At 45.7% G+C, this 24,691-nt stretch overlaps 1 protein-coding gene and 1 pseudogene across 1 annotated transcript; both read left to right on the top strand.

The window, feature by feature from the left end:
- The first annotated feature begins 4,917 nt into the window (after positions 1-4,917).
- LOC140418088 (uncharacterized) lies at positions 4,918-15,996 on the top strand. The gene is made up of 5 exons (XM_072501510.1): positions 4,918-5,361; positions 5,651-6,905; positions 9,511-9,611; positions 12,655-12,828; positions 15,216-15,996. Exons 2-5 carry the CDS (start codon positions 5,985-5,987, stop codon positions 15,994-15,996), a joined length of 1,977 nt encoding a protein of 658 aa, XP_072357611.1. The 5' UTR covers positions 4,918-5,361; positions 5,651-5,984.
- Positions 15,997-16,213: 217 nt separating this feature from the next.
- Positions 16,214-24,145, top strand: LOC140418087 (leucine-rich PPR motif-containing protein, mitochondrial-like; annotated as a pseudogene).
- The last annotated feature ends 546 nt before the right edge of the window (positions 24,146-24,691 follow it).

Genomic DNA, 24,691 nt, shown 5'->3' with positions numbered 1-24,691 from the left:
TCCATCAGTGTATGTGTGTGATTGCACCATGATATGTTAATGTAGATATCATGACAGGATCCACCCCGCCCCCCCTCCCCCATCTGCTCCATGAACTCTTTCAGTTCCTTTGCCATTGCTGGCACCCTGCCCGCTTTCGAGCATGACCGATCCAGGCCAGGATCAATAACTGTCCCCTCCCATGATCAGCTTGTGCAAGTCCAGGTCCGGTATCTTCCCCAACATCCTCTTTATAAATTCCACGTCATCCTAATTTGGTGCATATACATTAACCAGCACTACATTCATCTTTTCCAGCTTAACACTAACCATAATATATCGACCCCCCCCATATCCGAAACTATTCTACCCACCTCAAACATCACCCGCTTATTAATCAAGATCGCAACCCCTCTAGTCTTTGTATTCAGCCCCGAGTGGAAGACCTGACTGACACAGCCTTTCCTCAATCTAACCTGGTCCACTACTCTAAGGTGCATCTCCTGCAGCATTACCACGTCCGCCTTCAGTCCCCTCAGGTGCTCGAACACACGTGTCCTCTTAACTGGCCCAGTCAACACTCGAACATTCCAGGTGATCAGCCTAGTTGCGGGGCAAAGTGCCCCCCCCCCTCAGCCGATCAGCCATCCCCATTCTTGGACCCGCCTCCAGCCCATGCACCGCGCCCCCTCCGGCCCGGCCGCCCCCGCCACCGACCTCCTCTCTGTCCCTCAACCAAAGTCCCTCCCTCGTCAGCAGAACAACTACCCCCACCTCCCCCTGCCTCCCCTAACAACACCACTCTGAAACCTAACTCATACAATAAACTAAACATATGCACACCCCCTACTGCGCGTCCGTGAGCTACCTCACCCAGCTAGTTTGATGGCCCCGCCCCCGGCTCCAAAAAGTCTCCCACCTCACTCCCCTCCTCCCCCCCCCCGCTCATACAAACAAATTCCCTCATCTAACAATCCCCACACAATCACCCAGCTGAAAAAAACAAATAGCCAAACCCAAGCAAGCACGTTTCCATCCCACAAAAGTGCACATCAAAGGAAAAGACATTGACAACGTCCACCAAAAAGAAAACCCGAAAACGAAAAAACTTTCCCCCCCCCCCCTTCTTAAACAGACCTCAAAAACAGAAGAGAAATTTTTTTTAAAAAGAGACCCAATATAAGCCAACAAGTTGCATCAAAGTTTGAGAGTTCTCAGCCCCCCACCAGTCCTTCTCTTTTCACGAAGTCCAGTGTGTCTTCGGGCGACTCAAAATAATGATGCTGGTCCTCATATATGACCCAGAGACGAGCCGGATACAGCAGTCCAAACTTCACCTGCTTCTTGAAGAAGATTGACTTAACTTGGTTGAAGCCTACCCTTTTCCTAGCCACCCCCACACTCAGGTCCTGGTACACCTGCAGGATACTGTTGTCCCATTTACAGCTCCGCGTTCGCTTGGCTCACTGAAGAATACATTCCTTCTCCAGGAACCTGTGGAATCTCACCACCATTGCCCTCGGAGGGTCCCCCATTCACGGCTTCCTTGCAAGCGCTCTGTACATCCTGTCCACCTCCAAGGGTCGGAAGAATGTCCCCTCCCCCAGCAGCTTCTCGAACATACCCGCTATGTATGCCCCAGCATCCGCTCCCTCAGACCCCTCCGGGAGCCCGACAATTCTAAAGTTCTGCCGACGGGACCTATTCTCTAGGTCCTCCACCTTTTCCAGAAGCCTTTTCTGCTGGTCCCACAGCATCCCCACCTCCAGCTCCTCCGCTGTTTGATGCTCCTCCTGCTCAGCCAGTGCCTTCTCAACCTTCTGGATCGCCCAATCCTGGGCGTCTCAATCTGTGCTCCAGCCGATCAATCAACTCTTTAATCGGCAGTCCCGTTTCTGCTTGGCAAAGTCGTCCTGGATGACCTGCATCAACTGCTCCGTTGATCGCTGGGCCGACACACCAGGATTCCAGTCCTCGGCCATGCTGTCTCCTGCTGCAGCTTCAGCACAGCTCTTGACTATCTTTCTATTTCTGCCTTTTCATGCACTTCTGGTTCTTTTCTCCATACACCGATACGTGGAAACGGTGCCTCAGCCTTCAAATTTACCGTTTAAAATTGGATCAAAGTCCGGGGGAAAGGTCCAAAAGTCCAACCAGAGCGGGAGCCACCAAATGTGCGACTTACTCCTTCATAGCCGCCACCAGAAGTCCCCCTGGCAACATTCTTGTAAACTTTCTCTGCACTATCTCCAGAGCAATTATGTTCTTCCATTAATGTGGTGACCAGAACTGCACACAATACTCCAGTTGTGGCCTCACCAGTGTCTTATACAATTCCATTATACCTCTGCCAATGAAGGAGAGAATTTCATAGTCTTTCTTAACAACCTTGTCTACTGAACTGTCTTTAGGACCTGTGTACTTGTACGCCAAGATCTCTCATTTCATCTACCCCTTGTCATATACTCCCATTTATAGTGTACTCCCTATAACTGTATGACCTCCGTAAATGCATGACTTCACACTTGTTGTTTTTTTTTCTTTTTTTTAATATAATTTTTTTTTTTTTCCAATCAAGGGCAATTTAGTGTGGCCAATCCACCTAACCAGCACATCTTTGGGTTGTGGGGGTGAAACCCACGCTGACGCAGGGAGAATGTGCAAATTCCATACGGACAGTGACCCAGAGCTGGGATTCGAACCCGGGTCCTCAGCGCCGTAGTCCCAGTGCTAACCACTGTGCCACATGTCACCTTGACTTCACACTTCTATGTTAAATTCCATCTGCCACTTTATCACCCACTCCACCAATCCATCTATATAATTTTGGAAATTATAGCTATCCTCTACACTGTCCACCACTCGGCCAATCTTTGTAGCATCTGCAAATTTCCCAATCGTGCTCCCCACGTTCACATCCAAATCGTTAATATATAACATAACAGTAAAAGTCCCAACACAGAGCCCTGTGATCATTACCTTTTGCTTCCTGTCACTGAGCCAACTTTTTATCCAGTTTGCCACATTGCCCTGTGCCCCATAGGCTTTCACTTTCTTGACCATTCTGTCATGTGGGACTTTGTCAAATGCCTTGCTAATATCCAGGTACACCATATCCACTGCACCACCTTCAACAACCTTTTGTGTTACTTCCTCAAAGAATTCAATCAAATTTGTGAAGTAAGACCTTCCTTCAACAAATCCATGCTGACTGTCCCTGACAAATCAATGTGACAGATTATCTTATTTGTCAGGATTGATTCTACTAATTTGCCCACTACTGATGTAAAACTACTGATGTAACACTTACGGGCAGCACGGTAGCACAAGTGGATAGCACTGTGGCTTCACAGCACCAGGGCCACAGATTCGATTCCCTGCTGGGTCACTGTCTATGCGGAGTCTGCACGTTCTCCCCGTGTGTGCGTGGGTTTCCTCCGGGTGCTCCGGTTTCCTCCCACAATCCAAAGACGTGCAGGTTAGGTGGATTGGCCATGTTAAATTGCCCTTAGTGATCAAAAAGATTAGGAGGGGTTACTGGTTATGGGGATAGGGTGGATGTGAGGGCTTAAGTGGGTCGGTGCAGACTCGATGGGCCGAATGGCCTTCTTCTGCACTGTATGTTCTATGACTCTATGACTATCTGGCCTGTAATTGTTTGGCATTTTGTTAATCCCTTTTTAAACAATGGGACCACATTTGCATTTATTCAGTCCGCCGATACCTCCAATATATCTAAGAAGGATTGAAAATCATCCTCAGGGCATCTGCTATCTCCTCCCTGACCTCCTTTTGTTTTAATCTTTATTGTCACAAGTAGGCTTACATTAATACTGCACTGAAGTTACTGTGAAAAGCCCCAAGTCGCCACATTCTGGTACCTGTTCGGGTACATGGAGGGAGAATTTAGAATGTCCAATTCATCTAACAGCACATCTTTTGGGACTTGTGGGAGGAAACCAGAGCACCCGGGGGAAACCCACGCAGACACATGGAGAACATGCAGACTCCACATAGACAGTGACCGAAGCCAGGAATTGAACCTGGGACCCTGGAGCTGTGAAGCATCAGTGCTACCGTGCTAGTCCTTAAGTAGAGCCGGAAACAATCCATCTGTTCCTGGTGACTTATAAACTTTCAAGAATTCCAATCCTTCTCATTGAAACGTACAGAATACTGAGAGATCGAGATACAGGGATCGTGGAGAGGATATTCCCACTAGTAGGATAAACTAGAACCCATGGGCGCAGCCTCAGACTGAAGGGACGATCCTTTAAAACAGAGGAGGAGGAATTTCTTCAGAGGCTAGCGAATTTGTGGAACACATTGCCACAGAAGGCTGTGGAGTCCAAGTCACTGAGTGTCTTTAGGTTCTTGATTAATATGGGGATCTAGACGGGAGACGGCAGGAGAATGGGGATGAGAAACATATCAGCCATGATTGAATTGTGAGCAGAACCCATGTACCGAATGGCCTCATTCTGTCCCCATGTCTTATACATTGCTCCATCATGTTATCACATTTCAGGAACAAATGTTGAAATGTTTGTTCCTCATCCACCGTGTTTCATCAGTTTAAAGTCACAATCACAAAGGTACCCTTTTCTCCTGGAGCTTCACACCAATCAGCTTTCACAATGTTGCAGAGTTTCAGCCAATGAGGGAGATGCGGGCCTAGCCCCGCCCCCTCCCCCATTCACTCCGATTGGTTAGAGGACCAGCCTCTCCGTCCACATCCCCTCCTCTTCCCGTTGGTTCGGAGTATCAGTCACTCCTTATGAGCTGGAGCATGCGCAGTCCGTGGAAACAGACCGTGAGAGTTGAAGCGAGCGGATTTAAAATGTGCGTTTTACAGAGACTGAGTGCGGATCCGGAGCTGAAAACAACCCGTGAATAGCGACAGGGCCCGCCGGTAGGTTGAGAGGCTTCATAAGCTCACGGTGTCAGCCTCCAACCCTCAATAAGGAGAGATGGGTCCCCTGTTTGACAACCACGGTTATCACTGAGGCTTTTCATCGGAAACCGGTCCAATTTAACCGCCGCCATCTTTATAGGGGCCAATAAACAAGAGAGCGCATGTCCGGGCAATGAGCATGTATGGTGGGCATCTTAGTTAGGGGCAAAGTGCGTAATTGTGACCAGACATCTCACGAGTGTTCCCAGGGAGACGGTTGAAGCTGGTATCTAGTGAATGGAGATTGCAGCAGTGATTGAAAACTGTGTCTTCAGTCTTTGTAATATTTAATTAGAGTTAATTTGTCATCAGGAAGAGAACCAGAATGGGCCATGAGACCAATCCCAGGTGCAACTTAGACGGGGAGAAAGAAACCCTGGAAGGTTTGGAGAAACCACCTTCACCATTGCTCATTACATCCCCACAGCGTAAGTTTTGGCCATGAGGTTAACGTCTGCTATTCTGTGGTCGGTCAGGGTTTCAGAGTTATGACCGAAGCGAATAATCAAACATATCGTTATCTACAATTGTACAAGTTTGGTAAAAATATACAGAAAAAATTGTCCTAAATTTAATTGGGAGCAGGGAGAGTATGGGAGAAGGATTTGCAGTTTTAGGACACAAGAGGGGAAAAAGCGTTTCTTAGGAACTGGAATTGTCTGTTCTAAATTTGTACCCTATCCTGATAGTGATGGCTCTTGTAAATTCCTTTTACAGAGAATTAGGAGGGAGGATTAGCAGACGGGAAGATCAAACCAAACATCACATCAAGATCTGACAGTCACTCGATTAATCAGGATCTGAATTTCATCGTCTTTGGATGTGGAAGGAGAAATGTTTCAAACATCAGTGTGACTGTTAAAGCTCCGAGACACACACACAAACACAAAAGTGAGAGTGTTCCAGTGAACTGAGTGCGGAAAGTGCCTTCACCAGTTACACAGCCCCAAGAAAATCACAACATTCACAGCAAAGAGAAACTACATGTGTTCTGTGTGTAGACACGGATTCACAACTGATCGTCAAAACTGGACACAAGGACACCTGCACCATGGAGAAACCATGCAAATGTAAGGACTGTGGGAAAGAATTCAATTACCCATCTCTGCTGGAAATTCACCGGCGCACTCACACTGGAGAGAGGCCATTCACCTGCGCTGAATGTGGAAAGGGATTTACTCAGTTATCAAACCTGCAGACACACCAACGAAATCACACTGGGGAGAGACCGTTCACCTGCGCTGAATGTGGGAAAGGATTTAATCAGTTATCTGACCTTCTGACACACCAGCGAAAACACACTGGGGAGAGGCCGTTCACCTGCCCTGAATGTGGGAAGGGATTCATTGGATCCTCTGACCTCCTGAAGCATCAGCGAATTCATACGGAGGAGAGGCCGTTCAGCTGTACGTCCTGTGCAAAGAAATTCAGGTCATCTTCCAACCTCAATGTACACCAGCGTGTTCACACTGGAGAGAAACCATTCAGTTGTACTGCCTGTGGAAGGAGATTCGGGTCTTCATTCCACCTCAAAGTACACCAGCGAGTTCACATTGAAGAGAGACCGTTCACTTGCACCAAGTGTGGGGCAGGATTCACTCAGTCAGCCAATCTGCTGAGACACCAGCGACTTCACACCGGGGAGAGGCCGTTCACCTGCTCCGAGTGTGGGAAAGGATTCATTGCAACATCTGACCTACAGAAGCACCAGCGAATTCACACTGAGGAGAGGCCGTTCAGCTGTACTTCCTGTGGAAATAAATTTAGGTCTTCATTTCACCTCAAAGTACACAAGCGAGTTCACACAGGAGAGAAGCCATTCACCTGCTCCGACTGTGGGAAGGGATTCATTCAGTCAGCCTACCTGTTGAGACATCAGCGAGTTCACACTGGGGAGAGACCATTCACCTGCTCCAAGTGTGGGCAGGGATTCACTCAGTTATCCTGCCTGCAGACACACCAGCGAGTTCACAAGTGACTGCAGGGATTGGATTCTGCTGTTATTCCTGCTTTTAATCCCATCCAGGATGGAAGCATGTTCATTCTGACAGTTGTGATTTATTTCTGTTGAGGTTAAGAATCCCTGTAAATGGGCTGGAGTTTAATATCCTGCATCTATAGCTAATTGTGTTCTTGGACCTGCAGTGCCCTTTAAGAATCGCTGTCTGTGATTTTTCCCCATCATTCACAAATTCACATCAGAAATTAGTTTACAACAAGATTTTGGACTTTTCCTTCAATCTTAAATTGATCTTTGGTATGATCTCTACAATTCAGTGTCTGAGCAGTTCCACTGATTAACATCTCCAGTTAATCCTTGCTGAGAATTCTTACTGACTTGCACATTACACACAGTAAAACCTTCGGTATCCAGCAGAAAGAAGAGGAATGGGAATTGGTGGAGAATCAAGAGTTCCCAAATTTTACCCCACCCACCTGGAACAAAATCACCTCAGCACGGACTGCAAGAAATCACCGTCTAATAACCCTTATAAAATCTTCAGATATTTATGGAGTATTATAGAAATATCTCACTTTCTCTCTCTCTCTTCCACAGCAGCTTTCTGGCTGACAAACACAGGATAAGCCTGTTATCTCAGCCAAGGACATGTCTCTATCACAGCCCCTGAAACAAGACATTTATAATCCTGATGTGTTTGGATCTCATGACCCATATGTAAACCAACTGACTGTGTAAAAGTTAAAACAGGCTCTCGAGAACAAAGAGATTTTAAAGTATTCAGTACTGGCTCCAGTCATACTCTGGCTCACACCAGTTGACCGTTCAGAGGAGACTGCAGCCACCAGCTATGGAGACCAGCTCTCACTCTGTGTCATCTGTCCATTTGTCCTCTGGAAATGGTAAACTGTTCTCGTCTATCATAGGTCATGTGTTTTTCTGTCTACTTAACTTCCACAGCATATTTAAACTGTTGCTTCTCAATAAACTACTTTAACATCACTTCTGAGCTGAACTCCCTTTTTGAGAATCTGTGACTCCCAGATCTAAATCTTAAAACTGGTGTTCTGAGTGGGATGCCTTTGGTCGAGATCACAGTCTTGAGAATCAACAGTCTCATTTAAACTTGAATGGGAAGTTTTGAAGTGAAGTTAGGAGTTTAAAATGGCATTGACATATTACAGGGAATGACTGCTGAGTAGTCTGACAGAGAAAACAGGCAGGTCGGGAGTGGGAGATATCCTGGGGATTGGAGAAGAGGGTGACTGGGATTACGAATCTATCCTCAATAGGATTTGTAAAAAGGTTCAGAAAGGACAAATTCAGTTGAAGAAGGTCCAGAATCGGGAGTAGGGATCACCGGACCAACAAAGGGCAGCTTGTACTGGGGAGGGGATAAAAACAGCGTGAGTCTCGGGGCCTGCACTTACCTTGGGGAGCAGAGACCATTGGACCTGAGAGGGACACCTTGTACTGGGGTGAGTATAAAGACAGCGTGAGGCTCGGGGCCAGCACTTATCTTCGGGGGCAGAGACCAGTGGACCTGCGAGGGACACCTTTTACTGGGAGAGTATAAAGACAGCGTGAGGCTCGGGGCCTGCACTTATCTTTGGGAGCAGAGACCATTGGACCTGCGAGGGACACCTTGTACTGGGGAGAGTATAAATACAGCGTGAAGCTCGGGGCTTGCACTTGCCTTCAGAAGCAGAGACCACTGGACCTGCGAGTGACACCTTGTACTGGGGAGAGTATAAAGACAGCGTGAGGCTTGGGGCCTGCACACTGACTTTCAGGAGCAGAGGCCATCGGGAGCAGAGACCAGTGGACCTGCGAGGGACACCTTGTACTGGGGGGAGAAGAAGACAGCTTGGGGTCTGCACGTTCCTTTGGGAGCAGAGACCACAGGACCTGCGAGGGACACCTTGCACTGGGGAGGGTATAAAGACAGCGTGCGGCTCGGGACCTGCACATACCTTTGGGAGCAAAGACCAGTGGACCTGCGATGGACAGCTTGGACTGGGGAGATTTTAAATACAGCGTGAGGCTCGGGGCCTGCACTTGCCTTCAGGAGCAGAGACCACTGGACCTGTGAGGGATACCTTGTACTGGGGAGAGTATAAAGACAGCGTGAGGCTCGGGGCCTGCACTGACCTTCGGGAGCAGAGACCACTGGACCTGCGAGGGACACCTTGTACTGGGGTGAGTATAAAGACAGTGTGAGACTCGGGGCCTGCACTGACCTTCGGGAGCAGGGACCATCGGGAGCAGAGACCAGTGGACCTGCGAGGGACACCTTGTACTGGGTGGAGTATAAAGACAGCGTGAGGCTTGGGGTCTGCACGTTCCTTCGGGAGCAGAGACCACACGACCTGCGAGGGACACCTTGTACTGGGGAGGGTATAAAGACAGTGTGAGGCTCGGGGCCTGCACTGACTCTCTGGAACAGAGACATTCGGGAGCAGAGGCCAGTGGACCTGCGGGGGAATGCCTTCTCGAGGCTCAGGAGCTGTTCAGGCAGCGAACTCAGTTTGAGAAAAATAATCAACAGTGATGTCATAGGAAAACGGTAAACTGATTGATCGATGAGTAACTGATATTAGGTTCTGTGTCTCAATAGCTGAAACTTCTGAAAAAGACAACAGTTAAGGAACAAAGCTTGGATAATGAGGGAGAAGTGAATCTGAAAGCAGAACCCAGGAAATCAAAAGAGCTGATTGGGTGAGTACATTTAAATGTTCTAGAATAACAAGGAGTGGAGAAGAAGGGCTCTCGTTAATATGAGTTAATATTATTTGATATTAAAAAGATGAATTTAATTTAAAGTTCAAGACAGGGCAGCAGAGTGCCAAGCCATGGTCGGCTCTTCTTGCTCCATGTGGGAGACCAGGATCATTCCCAGGGCCAGCATGTATGCAGGAAGTGTCTCCAGTTCAGCTCCTGGAAGCCCGGGCTTCAGAACTGGAGCAGTGGCTGGGGACACTGAGGAACATCCGTGAGGCGGAGAGTATTATGGATAGCAAGAGTAGACATGTGGTCACACCGCAGGCTCAGACCCCACGGGGAGGAAAGAAATGGGTGACCAGCAGGCAGAACAAGAGAGCTAGGCAGGTAGTTCAGGAATCTCATGTGGCCATTCCCCTGCAAAGCAGATATAGCGTTTTGGATACAGTTGAGGGTAATGACCTCTCATGGGAAAAGCAGCAACAGCCAAATTAATTGCACCACAGTTGGTTCTGTTGCAGAGGGGAGACGTAAAATGTGTGGGAATGCAATAGTTATAGGGGATTCAATTGTAAGGGGAATAGATAGGCTTCCGAAAGAAAACACAGACACTGTGTCTCACGGTGATATTAGGGTAAATGGACAGAATATTGATTTGGAGAGGCAGATTTTAACAAACATCTTTAATCAGGAGAAAGAGCTTTAGGAGGGAATTTTAGAGCTTCACACTGAAGCACGGCACCAATGGTGGAGTAATTAAAATCAGGGATGTTCAAGAGGCCAGGCTGGGAGGATGGCAGAGATCTCAGAGGGTTCTGTGACTGGAGATTACAGAGATAGAGAAGGATGAGGTCATGGAGGGATTTGAAAACAAGAAGGTGAAATTTTAAATCGAGGCATTGCGTTACCAGGAGCCAGTGTAGGTCAGAGAGCACAAGGTGATGGGTGAACGGGACTTGGTGTGAGAAAGCACAAGGGCAGCAGAGTTTTGGATGATGTCACGTTTCCGTGTGGGGGTGGATTGAATGTGTGAAGCTGGCCAGGATTCTATTGGATTCGTCAAGTCTGAAGGTAACTCTGGCATGGATGAGGCTTTGAGCAGATGATGAGCTGGGATGGGGTGAAGGCAGACGATATCATGGAGATTGAAACATCTGGTATTAGTGATGATGTGGATATGTGGTTGGAGCACATACTGGGGTTAAATATGACACAGAGATTGTCAAGAGTGTGGTTCAGCCTCCAATAGTTCCCAGGGAGAGGGATAGATTCGGTAGTGGAAATTTCTGCACATCCAGTACTGGATGTGGATAAGCAGTTTGATAATTTAGTACCAGTGGAGACATGGAAAGGGATGGTAGTGAGGTATAGCTGGGTGTTGTCAGTGTACATGTGAAAACTAGCACAGTTCTTTTGGATGATGTCACCTACTGGCAACATGTAGATGAGAAATAGGAGGGGCTCCGGCGATTCCAGGCTGCTCCTAGAGTTCCTGTGAAGGTAAGTTCCCGAATGACACATTCTGCTCGTAAAGCAAATACGTATTTCTTTAGTTGTCTTAAATCCAAGCTCACTGGCCTCTGTCAGTGTAAACAGTTTCGCCCAATCTGAACTAACAAACTGCCCGATCCCCACTCCCTGACCACACATTCATAATTCTGAAGATCTCAGTGAAATCTCCGTTTAACCTTATTTGCAATTCAGTTTATGTTGGATTTTGGTAGATTGTATCCCGCTCACTAAACCTCCAAGCATCATTTACACAATACCCAGTTAGTGAGTCACAAATAAGTTCCAGCAACTTTTTAATTTTTTCAGTGTAAATTTCCTTCATTTTATTGAAAAGCTGACTGTTGTGAATCTAAAAATGAGCACCATGGGATTTATGTTACCACGTGACTTGTTTCCCATTGTTTGTCCATCAGGTTTGCAATTCAATGTGTTGGATATTGAAGCAAATCTGATTTCAAAATGAGGACATAAAGCAGGTAAATATTAAATCCAGGAACAAATCCTGAGGAAAATGGTTCACATTATTTGGAAGGAGGTGCAGTTAAGAAGCGGAAGCTGTGAATGATGTTATTTGATTATTGAGTAGAAAGCATTGGTTACATGGGCGTCTAGTGGTCAATTTCCTTCTCCCCCTTGCTGTCACGCAATTATCCCACTGTGATATAAAATGCAGATTAGCTGCATGCTCACCTAGCTGAATTAGTATAGCATGAGAGTCTTAATTTCAAGGTTGGCTGTTTGAGCACCGCATTGGATGTCATTGTTTTTAAACTTTGCTGCGTTCGTTCATGGGTGAACTCCAGCTCTCCATTCCTCCGGCAGTGTCACTGGTCAAACTGAGTCAGTCTTCATCCTGCTTTGTTTATATCGCAGTTACGGGTTTGTGAGTGAAAACTGCATCCACTTTACTGGAAGTGTGAATAACAAGTTATCAGAGTGGCCTTATGTACAATGAATGATGACACTTTAAAAGTGAAACATTCCACTCAACCCCTGAATCAGCAAAACGGCTCAGAGTCACAGAATTAGAACAGTAATTTCCTGGGGGACTGATAATGACGGGTCCACGGCAAAGATCAGAGAGACATTTGGAACTCCCCCGAACGTTATACAAATCAGAACTAAGAAGTTCTTCCTGTGTGACTTGTATGAGTTTTCTCACTGAAGTATTTATGCTGGGTAACAGAGGGGAAGGTTTTGAGATTTTTCAGTGTGGGACAGAAGTGATCTGGATGAACAGAGAAGCAAAATGTTCCCAGAGCAGAGCGAGCTGATTCATACAGAATGGCTCTCCCATCTTCTATTCCTTTATTTGTTCCATTAATGTCTTATTCTGTTTTTCACCATCATCCCTTTTGTTATTTCATCTCTCCTGCCGTCCATTCTTTCACAGAGCTTCCTTGAACTTTCATCCTGACCTGCTGAGTTGTTCCAAAAATTTTTGATAGTAAATTCAAGAGACACTTGGTAAAAATTGTGGATGTATGAGAATAAGTACAAGTTAGTCACCAATATATTTAACACATAGCTCAGGAGCAAGCAGAGATAAAACCAAAGAACTCCATCAAATATTCAACAAAGCTGGCAACATCTGTGGATTGAGAACCAAAGCTGGCAACATCTGTGGATTGAGAAGCAAAGCTGGCAACATCTGTGGATTGAGAAACAAAGCTAGCAACAGAGGCAGCATGGTGGTGCATAGGTTAGCCCTGCTGCCTCACGGCGCTTAGGTCCCAGGTTCGATCCCGGCTCTGGGTCACTGTCCGAGTGGAGTTTGCACATTCTCCCCGTGTTTGCTTATGTTTCGTCCCCACAACCCAAAGATGTGCACGCTAGGTGGATTGGCCACGCTAAATTGCCCCTTAATTGGAAAAAATGAATTGGGCACTCTAAATTTATTTTAAAAAATAAAGCTGGCAGCATCTGTGATTTGAGAAACACAGTTAACATTTCAGGTCTGCGCACTGATGCAGTATATTTCTAATTAAAGTTCCCAGATATTGTATTTCTCCCATCTCTATAGGCAAGACCAAATCAGCTTTGCAATCTTTTTTGTTATTTCAGATGTCCAATATCCTCAGTATTTTGCGTGTTTACCTGGAGATTGTTGTGAATCTGGAACCCATCACAGGAGGGCTTGATATCCACGCCTGAGCTGGGAACCCAGGGGTTAAATCCCACAGTGAAAATAGTGTTCACCAGCTGAAAACGGAAAGAGATTCACTCAGTCCTCCCATTTACTGACACAGCAACATAGTCACACCGGAGACTTCACGTGTGAAAAGGGAGTAATTCAGTTACCACACCTGTTAACACCCCAGTTTTAAAAGCTCAAAGGTTTTGATCTACAATCAGTGCATTGTTAATGTCAAGATACAGTTTCAATGTGACATCCCAAGAGGGGAAAAAAGACATTTGTTCATTACAGCAGTGCAGACTCCAGTGAGTTTAAATGTAATTGTAAGGATTTGTTCTCTTAATTGCACCCAGGCAAGGACTATGGTGCTCTGCACTTTGGTTGCTGCATTAGTTATTCTAATACTTGTAAATATTGGTCCCATGGCTCCAATCGTAATTGAATCACAAAACGTTATTTTCTATTCAACAGTATCACGTTTCAATGGTGGTTCTCCTAGCCAGCATTGGCAGCGGGACAGAATATGCTCTCCTTTCATAACAAGAACCGCTTGCACAGGTGCAATGGCATGTTCAGAAAAAGAGCATGCGCAGCTTTGATGACGATCGGCGCGTGCGCAATGCGAGCAAAGCAACTGCAGGACGTGGAGTATTTTGACCCCGTAACTGGCGGCGCTGCCTATTGTCGGAGGGTGATGGAGGCTGCAAAAACGAGTGTAGAGGCCTCATAAAAACCCATGGAAGAGATTTAATTCCGAAAAAGAATCGACCAGTCCCACATACACACCAAACGAGGCCGCGGCAGCAGCTGCCTGATTTGAAGGCCCCAAGTTAACGGCCGCCATCCTTATAGGGGGCAGTGTGGCGAAGGGCGCATGCGCGTTCCAGACAGCCGGAGAAGAGAATATTGTGAAGTTTTATCCTGGACTGACTGATGGATTTTGGAAACTCATTTTACACGGACTGGGAGGATTTACATACAGTAAACACCAAAGATGGCACAGTGGTTAGCACTGTTGCCCCACAGCAACAGGGACCTGGGTTCAATTCCGGCCTTGGGTGAGTGTGTGGAGTTTGCATGTTCTCTCCGGGTCTGCGCGGGTTTCCTCCGGGTGCTCCTGTTTCCTACCACAGTTCAAAGATGTGGAGGTTAGGTGGATTTGCCATGCAAAATTGCCCCTTAGTGTACAAAAGATTAGGTGGGGATAGGGTGGGGCAAGGTGCTCTTTCAGAGCATTGGTGTGGACCCGTGGGCCCATCTACACTGTGGGGATTCTATGGAAACTCAAACTAAAAGAAATGTTTGTCTCCAATCAATTTCCATCCTGGTTAACGCTGATAGATTTTAAATTCATTTCACAGGGATTGGAGAATGGAGCCCAGCCAGTGAAAATGGTGAGAAAAAAAGAGTGGAACAAGGAAATGGTGGAGACTGTGTCAAGGGTTTGGATTTCAACAGGGGGGGGGGGGGGGGGAGTGTGTGTAGAAGGGGGGCAAGAAAAGAAGAAATGTTCCATAGAAACTAGATTTTTTTTTTTGTTATATTTTTGTGTTGTACTGACAGTGATGACTTTTGTCAACTCATTTTATAGGGGATTAGAAGGGATGGATTTGCAGATGTCAAGCGTCATCAAGCATTAAGATCTGCTTGTGTCACTCGCTTCATCGGGATCTGAATCTGTTTGACCTATTTGAATGCGGAAAGAGAAATGTTTGCTTGTTCTGTCTGAAAGAAAAGATTTCAAACATCAGTGTGACTAGAAAAGCACCAAGACACAAAGACAAGTGAATTCCAGTGAACTGACTGTGGAAAGAGCTTTAACCAGTTATACAGCCTGAAAAAGATCATATCGTTCACAGTGAGGAGAAACTGCACATGTCTGTGTGTGGGCACAGAAATGTGAGGACTGTTCAGTATTTCAATTATCCATCTCAGCTGGAAATTAATTGACGCACAAAAACTGGGGACATCACCATGGAGAAACCGTGGAAATGTGAGGATTGTGGTAAAACATTCAATTATCCATCCTTACTGAGAAGCCATCGACGTATTCACACTGGAGAGAAGCCATTCACCTGCTCTATGTGTGGGATGGGATTCTCTCAGTCATCCACTCTACTGACACATCAGCGAGGTCACACTGGGGAGAGACCCTTCAGCTGCACTTACTGTGGAAAGAGATTCAGATCTTCATCCCACCTCAGTGGACACCAGCGATTTCACACCGGGGAGAGGCCATTCACCTGCTCCATCTGTGGGAAGGGATTCACTGTGTCGTCCAACCTGCTGAAACACCAGCAAATTCACACCGAGGAGAGGCCGTTCAGTTGTACGTCCTGTGAGAAGAGATTTAGACATTTATCTGATCTAACTGCACACAAGCGAGTTCACACTGGGGAGAAACCATTCACCTGCTCTGTATGTGGGAAGGGATTTGCTCAGTCAGCCACCCTTCAGTCACACCAGCGAGTTCACACTGGAGAGAAGCCGTTCAGCTGCTCGGTGTGTGGGAAAGGATTTGCTCAGTCAGCCACTCTTCAGTCACATCAGCGAATTCACACTGGGGAGAAGCCATTTAGCTGCACTGACTGTGGAAAGATGTTCAGGTCTCCATCTAACCTCAATGTACACAGACGTGTTCACACTGGGGAGAGGCCGTTCACCTGCTCCGTGTGTGGAAAGGGATTCACCCAGGCAGCCAACTTGCTGACACACCAGCAAGTTCACAAGTGACTGCGGGGATTGGATTCTGCGGTTATTGTTGCTGTTAATCTCATCCAGGACTGATTGACAATATTTGATTTCTTTATGCTGATGTCAACAACCCTAAAGCTGGCTGGTGTTTAATATTTTGAATCTGTCACTGATTTCCAAGGCTTTGTCTCCCTCATGAAAAGTTCCATCTCTGATCTTTCCCCATAATTCAGGAACTCTCATCAGAAATTAGATTATGCCTGGTTTCTCAAGCGGCTGGCGCTGGCTCGCTGCCTGCACCCCGGCCTCAGTCCGGCTCAGGGAGCTGGGCAATGACAATGCTGTTCAACATTGGAGGGGCAGTTATATCAGCTTTTGCAGATCTCTGAACAGCAATGTGCACTTGCGTGCTCTTGCCACAGAGTAGGAGACACCTGCCAAGGATGAAGGAAGCTCAGTGGTTCGTGTCAAACAGTCCAGGCAACTTGACTGGGCCTTGAACAAATTGGATTCATCTGCTTGGAGAACAGGTCGCATCCCGAAAACGATGCTGTTGAAGATTTTTCGTGACATTTGGCGAACAGGCTTTCCCAGTGGCAATCAAGCCTGACTGCTGTGACTATGTAGCTGTGGTTCTCTGCTTCCAGGGACGCAACTGCCAGAATGAACCGATTTCACTCAACGAATCTGGGACAAACTACAAGACCTGGGTGTTGCTTTCAATGTGAGCCACTGCTATGCCTATTTTCAGAATGAATGCAAGTTTTCACCAATTGATTTTCTGACAAAAATGGAATCTGCAAATGTGCAACCTAACAGAGTTCTTTTCCAGAGACTGAAAACAGCATATTGTATTGAAGGGGATATTGAGGCTTTATGAAGAGCAAAGTTCTACCAATTACAGATGTGGTGTTCAATTCACTGGTGACATGGAAGGTGCAGAGAGCATTCTAACTGTGATGAATGGTGCAGGAATTGAGCCCAGTCCAGATCCCTATGTTGCACTGCTGAATTCATACACTGAAAAGGGAGATATTGAGAAAGTGAAACAAGAAACCGGAGAAAATTGAAAACACAGATGCCAGCCTGATGGATAGGGACTTGATGCAAATTATCTTCAGCCTGGTCAAGTCTGGCCATCTACAATATGCTCAGGATATTGTGGAGCGGATGAGACATGACAAGGGATATGTACCAGATGCAATGAATCTATGTTTGAGCCTGATTACACATGGTTTGGAAGAACCTGCTTTCCAGGCATTGAAAACCTTTCCCACATTTCAGTCTGAGAACCAAAATGGTGATTCATTAGACCTTGGTAACTTCCTTTATCTGGCACTATATTAATCTCGACAAGCCAATGGAAATGTTGTGTCACTTCAGTGAGGGATTAAAGGGGGCCAATTTGCACTTGACTCCTTTCCAGTTCGCTCTTCACTGTGCGCTGGATGCCAGAAAAATGTAAATGTAAATTCAATTATAATGGGCTACAGAACTAAATTTGGGCTTTACGTCTGAGGCGCAGTACTAAATTTGGGCTTTATGCCTGGGGCGCAGAACTAAATTTGGGCTTTACATCTGTGGCGCAGTACTAAATTTGGGCTTTATGCCTGGGGCACAGAATTAAATTCGGCCTTTATGCCTGAGGTGAAGAATAAACTCGGGCTTCACGCCTGAAATTCAGAAATGTGGAATTCAGTGGTTTGTGGGGTGGCTTTCAGGATTGGCAAAATGGTTTCTAGTTCTTATTTTTCAGGCCTAAATTGCCTTTAGTGTCTAAAACAGGTTAGGTGGGGTTACTGGGTTATGGGGATAACCCAGTAACCCCCACGTCTGAAGGTTAACGTGCAGGTTCAGTCGGCAGTTCGGAAGGCAAATGCAATATTAGCATTCACGTCAAGAGGGTTAGAATACAAGACCAGGGATGTACTTCTGAGGCTGTATAAGGCTCTGGTCAGACCCCATTTGGAGTATTATGAGCAGCTTTGGGCCCCGTATCTAAGGAAAGATGTGCTGGCCTTGGAAAGGGTCCAGAAGAGGTTCACAAGAATGATCCCTGGAATGAAAAGCTTGTCCTATGAGGAACGGTTGAGGACTCTGGGTTTGTACTCGTTGGAGTTTAGAAGGTTGAGGGGGGATCTTATTGAAACTTACAGGATACTGCGAGGCCTGGATAGAGTGGACATGGAGAGGATGTTTCCACTTGTAGGAAAAACTAGAACCAGAGGACACAATCTCAGACTAAAGGGGTGATCCTTTAAAACAGAGATGAGGAGGAATTTCTTCAGCCAGAGGGTGGTGAATCTGTGGAACTCTGGCGCAGAAGGCTGTGGAGGCCAAATCACTGAGTGTGTTTAAGACAGAGATAGATTGATTAATAAGGGGATCATGGGTTATGGGGAGAAGGCAGGAGAATGGGGATGAGAAAATATCAGCCATGATTGAATGGCGCAGCAGACTCAATGGGCCGAGTGGCCTAATTCTGCTTCTATGTCTTATGGTCTTATAACGTAGAGGTTTGGGCTTAAGTAGGGTGCTCTTTAGTGGGATCGGTGCAGACTCAATGGGCCGAGTGGCCTCCTTCTGCACTAAATTCTATGATTCTATGAAATTGAGCTCATGACAATCATGCAGAAGAAAGGCCCCATTATTTTTGACCTGTGGTAGCCCAACATCAGAACGAAAAGAATGTATAAGGGATCATAGAAGTACTGAAAGCCAGGCAGTATCTAGGAATAGAACCTGATGTAGAAACCTATGAAAACTAAGTGCAGTCCTCATTTGACAGCATCAAGGTAGCTTGTACCCAGCTTGAGGAAAATGGATGATGAATATCTGGTCACTACAATTGGATTTTGTGCCTCTGAACTAAGAACAGAAGCTTTAAATCGACATTTTGGCAAGGTTTATTCTATGTTATTGTTGCCGACAAATCCTGCAGTGGATTTAAGTAGTTTCAGAGGCAGTCTTATTTTAGGATTTAAATGGTCTAAAGATATTGATTTTATTACCAAGGTAATGGAATTGTTGTACAAAGATGAACATTATTGCCAGCATTCTCCAGGACCAACTGAAGCCGCTGGATATTTTCTTTATAACTTGATTGACAGCATGAGTAACTCTGAGGTGCAGGCCAAGGAGGAGCATCTGAGACAGTACTTCCATCAGCTGAACAAGATGGATATCGTAATCCCAGCAACTAATTACAGAGCAATTAGAAATTTGTTGGATGCTCGGCAGCATGGTGGCACAGTGGGTTAGCCCTGTTGCCTCATGGCGCCGAGGTCCCAGGTTCGATCCCAGCTCTGGGTCACTGTCTGTGTGGAGTTTGCACATTCTCCCCGTGTTTGCGTGGGTTTCGCCACCACAACAAAAAGATGTGCAGGGTAGGTGGATTGACCACACTAAATTGCCCCTTAATTGGAAAAAATGAATTGGGTACTCTAAATTGGAAAAAAAAAGAAATTTGTTGGATGCTAACCACATCCCTGAGTTAATGAAGGATATCATTGTTTTGGCGATTGAACAGGATAAGCTGACTGCTGCTGACCTCCCAAAAGGGTACAAGGCTAAAATTGCTGCTCTAGAAACAAGATTGGCAGATATATATGGAGAGGAAACTCATTGAAGAGAGTTGAAGCAACTGATCCTATTGCTTTGTGGGACTGAGAATATGCAAAAAGCCCTTGAAGTGAAAGCTCAGTATGAATCGGACATGGCTATTGGCAGCTACGCTGCACTAATAAATCTTTGCCTTTGTCATGATAATGCAGAAGAGATAATGAACCTGAAACAAGAAACGGACTGTAAAGATTCTTCTATTGATCCTTGGCACTTGGGAGGGTCCTAGCCAAGTATGGTAAATTACAAGATGTTATTCTAATCCTAAAGGAGATGTTCAGAGAGAGAATACTGTTGCTTCATTCTTCCATATCCTGAATGTTGTGCCATGAGCAGAGAAGCTGATAGAGTGAAACAGCTACATGAACCCATTCTGAATTTGGGTTTGGCCAGGCATACTGCCAACCTGTGTTCACCACTGATTGGAGTCCATCTTTTTTAAAATAAATTTTGAGTATCCAATTTTTTTTTTCCAATTAAGGGGCAATTTAGCATGGCCAATCCACCTACCCTGCACATCTTTGGGTGGTGGGGGCGAGACCAACGTGGGCACGGGGAGAATGTGCAAAGATTGGAGTCTATCTGGATCAGGGGATTCTACCTGCCGCACTAAATGCAATTATTGCTTGTCAAAAGAGGGGTGGCACAGTGGTTAAACCTGCTGCCTCACAACGCCGAGGTCCCAGGCTCGATCCCGGCCACTGGGTCACTGTCTGTGTGGAGTTTGCATATTCTCCTTGTGTCTGCATGGGTCTCACCCCCACAACCCAAAAGGTAAGTGGATTGGCCACACTAAATTGCCCCCTAATTGAAAAAAAATAATTGGACACTCTAAATTTAAAGTTGTTTGTCACAAGAAATATGGCCAGGTGCCCAGGCTTCATGATGTTTTGTGTAAGTGGTCGACCAGGGAGACATGTACTGAAATCTATGGATTTTGTAAACCAGGAGCGAGGTGAAATAACAATGTTGTGTGGCCTTTATTGTGCTTTTCTTCAGAGTGGGAAATACAAAGAGGCTGGAAAAATTGAGACACCTGGGTTGAGAGCCCATCCAGGGAGGCTTCAATGGTTTGCAGATAAATGCACAGCCACAAATCAAGTTGAAGCACTTGAGAACATGGTGGAAATGGCCCAGAAGCTCTTCAAGTGTCACAGGGATCAGATCTTCTGAGGCTTTTCAAAGAAAATAATGACTGGCGGAAAGCTGAATCAATGTGGTCCAAAATGCAGGAAGCAAATGGGAAGCAAAAAGGATACCCTAAGAGAGAAGACTCTGATTACTTGCTGAAATACTGAAGGTCAATGGTCAGGCAATTCTATTTGAAGTTCCTGAGATATGGTATGAGAATGCTTCAAGATCCACTTCATCTACTGCTCCCATTGAAGCCGTACAAACAAAAGCTACCGATCTGCCTGTTGATTCTGCCAGTGATTATCAACACAGGCTGCTAATACTTTGCAAGAAAAACAACATTCAAGAAGCCCATAACATATTCCTGGCAGCTGAAAAGAAGGGCCTGGTATTCAGCTCAGCTGCTTATTCAAGGCCCTTATTTAAATCTTTTTATTCTCCTCATTTTCATCAAATAAACAAACAGAAACAAATACAGTATCAATCCCCCAAACAGCATATCCTTCAATATACCAACCCAAATATCACCCGCACATTCCAAGTAAAAATAAAATAAAATTAGCAATCAATCCATAAACAAGAACCCCCCACCCCCCCCTTCTCCCCCTCACAATGTTCGATGGCAACCAACTCTTGAAAGTGCATAATAAACAGTCCCTATGAATTGTATAACCCTTCCTTCATAATGATAATCTTTAATAATTTTTATCAGTGTCAAAAGCAGGCTTACATTAACAGTGCAATGAAGTTACTGTGAAAAGCCCCTAGCCGCCAGATTCCGGCACCTTTTCGGGTACATGAAGGGAGAATTCAGAATGTCCAAATTACCTAACAGCTTATCTATCGGAACTTGTGGGAGGAAACCCACGCAGACACAGGGAGAACGTGCACACTGCGCACAGACAGTGACCCAAGACAGGAATCGAACCTGGGACCCTGCTGATGTGAAGCAACAGTGCTAACCATTGTGCTACCATGCTGCCCTTCATCCCCCTCAGCTCAAATTGCACCTTCTTGAGAGTCACAAATTTCAGTAGATCCCCTCCTGCCAAGCCGAGGCACAGGACGTAGAATCTGACCTCCACCCCAACAGGACCCACCTCTGGGTAATCAGTGAGGCGAAGGCTAAAACATCTGCCACTGCAGCCCTGGCCGGTCCGACACCCCGAAAGTAGCTTCTAGGGGCCCTGGTTCCAAGTTCACATGCACTAACCCTGAGAAGCCTCCCTCCAATACTTCTCCAGCTTCGGGCAGGACCAAAACATATGTACGTGGTTTGCGGCTCTCCTCCCACAGCGCTCACATACATCCTCCACTCCCTCAATAAGTCAGCTCATCCTCGTCTTCGTGAGGTGTGCCCTATACACGACCTTCAGCTGTATCAGCACTAACCACGTGCACAAGGTTGAGGTGTTCACCCTCCGGAACACCTCACCCTATTCCATCTTCCACAGCCTATCCCAACTCTTTCTCCCACTTGGGTTTAATCCCTTCCATGGACAGCCCGTAAATCGCCCACACTATTCACTTCCCCGTTCCCCCTGCTGTCAATAACTTCCAACATTGAGGGGACCAGCGCTATCAGGAAGCTCTGAATCTCCTTTCTAGCAAAGTCCCGGAGCTGCAGGTACCTAAACCCTTCCCCTTGCTTCCCCTCTCCCATCTCCAAAACCTGTCCAGCTTTCCTGGCTCAAACTTTATTCAAGCTTCTTGAACACTTCGGGATCATGGGTTCTGGGAATCAAAACCAAAGTTGAGACTCGCATCTAGGGCTTTACACTGAGCGATGCTGCCAACAGCCTACTCATCATAACGCAAGTTAGTCAGGATAATCTGAAAGATTCTGCTTCCACACTGAAGGAGATGTTGCAAGTTAATCAAGTGTCCATCCAGCTTGCTGTTGCATGGTTAGTCCAAGCTCAGGCCTCCCAAGTGACGTGGAAAAGATTCAGTCGGTAGAACAATTGATGGAAACCTGACACAGCCTATCAATTTGTCCAGGACGCTATTTATCAATAACTTAGTCCTGGCTCACATAAGGAATAATAATATTGATACAGCAGTGGAATATGTTGAACCCTTCTGCATTCCAGGAGAAAATAGTTCCCAGCAGCAAGCACTAATATGTCCTCGGCTTCTGACAGGTTTTAGAAGTAAATCATGAAGAAGCACCAAAGTAAGTGCCATGGCTGAACAGTCAACTAACCATTTTGAAGTGTATAACCTGTGACGGATCTCTTCCCACAATATATGGATCTAGACAAAACAGCAGTTGCCGAATTCCTGTTTCAGAGGTGCCCTGCAATTTCAGAACAGAAAATCAACTTGGCTTCTTTCATTACGAGGACAGCACAAAAACTTGGACAGGCTCACAAGATCATTGAGCTCCTTGACCTGATGAAAGATTTCTAGAAAGGGAAATCGCATATTTATACCTGATGAAAAGTTATGCTATAGACAATGATGTGGTTTCTGCAAAGCCTTTGTACGAAAAGGTGACACCAGATGAGCCGTTTCTGAAGCGTCTTGTAGTGCTTGTGAAAGATTCTGGGGAATCTCTACCCTTAACTGAGCCCCCTGGAAGTTTTAAATTTTATGCAGACAAGCTGAAGCAAAAAAAGGCAGCAAAAAAAGCTACCAGACATTTTTATATTTTTGATCCAATTCTTGATAAAAGTGTATTTCTGAAATATGGTAATGTTAACTATATGTTTGACTGTACAGGAATATTTAATGTGACAAATAAAGATTCGGAGGAGATTAAAAAAAAAAATTAGATTACAAGATTCTGAACTTTTCCTTCAATCCTAAACTGATCTTTGGTACAAATGCCACAATTCAGTGTCTGAGAGTTCCACTGATTAACATTTCCAATTAGAAACTGCTGATTAATCCTTGCAAACAACTCTTACTGACTTGCACATGACACACAGTGAGACCGCCATTATGAAATTAACTTATCAAGGAACATGAAAACACGTTAAATATTTTGCAAGCAGATCTTCATGAAACAACATTGATATGAATGAGATTTGGAAGTTGCTCAGTTAAATCATTTCTCAGACAACATTTGGTAAAGCTGGAACCCACAACAAAAACTGGATTGAGACCTATCTTCAGCAGGGATGACATCTGTCATTGAGGCAAAAAACAACACTTGTGGATGCACAATTTAAACCCAACAGCTCGAATACTGCAAAACTTGGGAGTAGCCAAGCCAATGGGGGAAAGAATAGGGAGATACTATTTAACACTGGATCAGCTTATAACAAGAAATCCAAACGGACTGTGGTGATCGAGATCTACAGGTTATATATGTTGGGATATGATGTTGATATATAAGAGGGTGCTTGGTGCTACTATCACCAACTGTTGTATCTGTAAATACAGCTCCTTAATCAAAGTTTACCCAGGTGCCTTTATTTAGGGCAGCACAGTGGTTAGCACTGTCACTTCACAGCTCCAGGGTCCCAGGTTCGATTCCGGCTTGGGTCACTGTCTGTGTGGAGTCTGCACATCCTCCCTGTCTGCGTGGGTATCCTCCGGGGGCTCTGATTTCCTCCCACGACGTGCTGTTAGGTAATTTGGACATTCTGAATTCTCCCTCTGTACCTGAACAGGCGCTGGAATGTGGCGACTAGGGGCTTTTCACAGTAACTTCATGGCAGTGTTAATGTAAGCCTACTTGTGACACGAATAAAGATTATTCATTATGAGGAGAACAAAGTACGGACACAGATCGAATGTAACACACTTTATAAATATAGTTCTCCCGTAAATCACCCACTATATATACACGAGAAATGCCAAGCATTTGACTATACTACCAGCAAAGATGGTTTGGTATGTTGTAGATCCAATCCCTGAGACCCTCTGGTTCCTCTTTATGAAGATGATTTTCGCTGGATGTTTTTTCCTTCCTTCCTGGTCTGGTCTGCTCTCAGTCGCACCCATCTCCAATCTTCGCTCCCTAGATGTC

This window comes from Scyliorhinus torazame, chromosome 5, assembly GCF_047496885.1.
Source record: "Scyliorhinus torazame isolate Kashiwa2021f chromosome 5, sScyTor2.1, whole genome shotgun sequence".
Lineage (NCBI taxonomy): Eukaryota > Metazoa > Chordata > Chondrichthyes > Carcharhiniformes > Scyliorhinidae > Scyliorhinus > Scyliorhinus torazame.
Note: the sequence above shows the minus strand (reverse complement) of the source record. Positions and strands in the feature narration are given on the sequence as shown.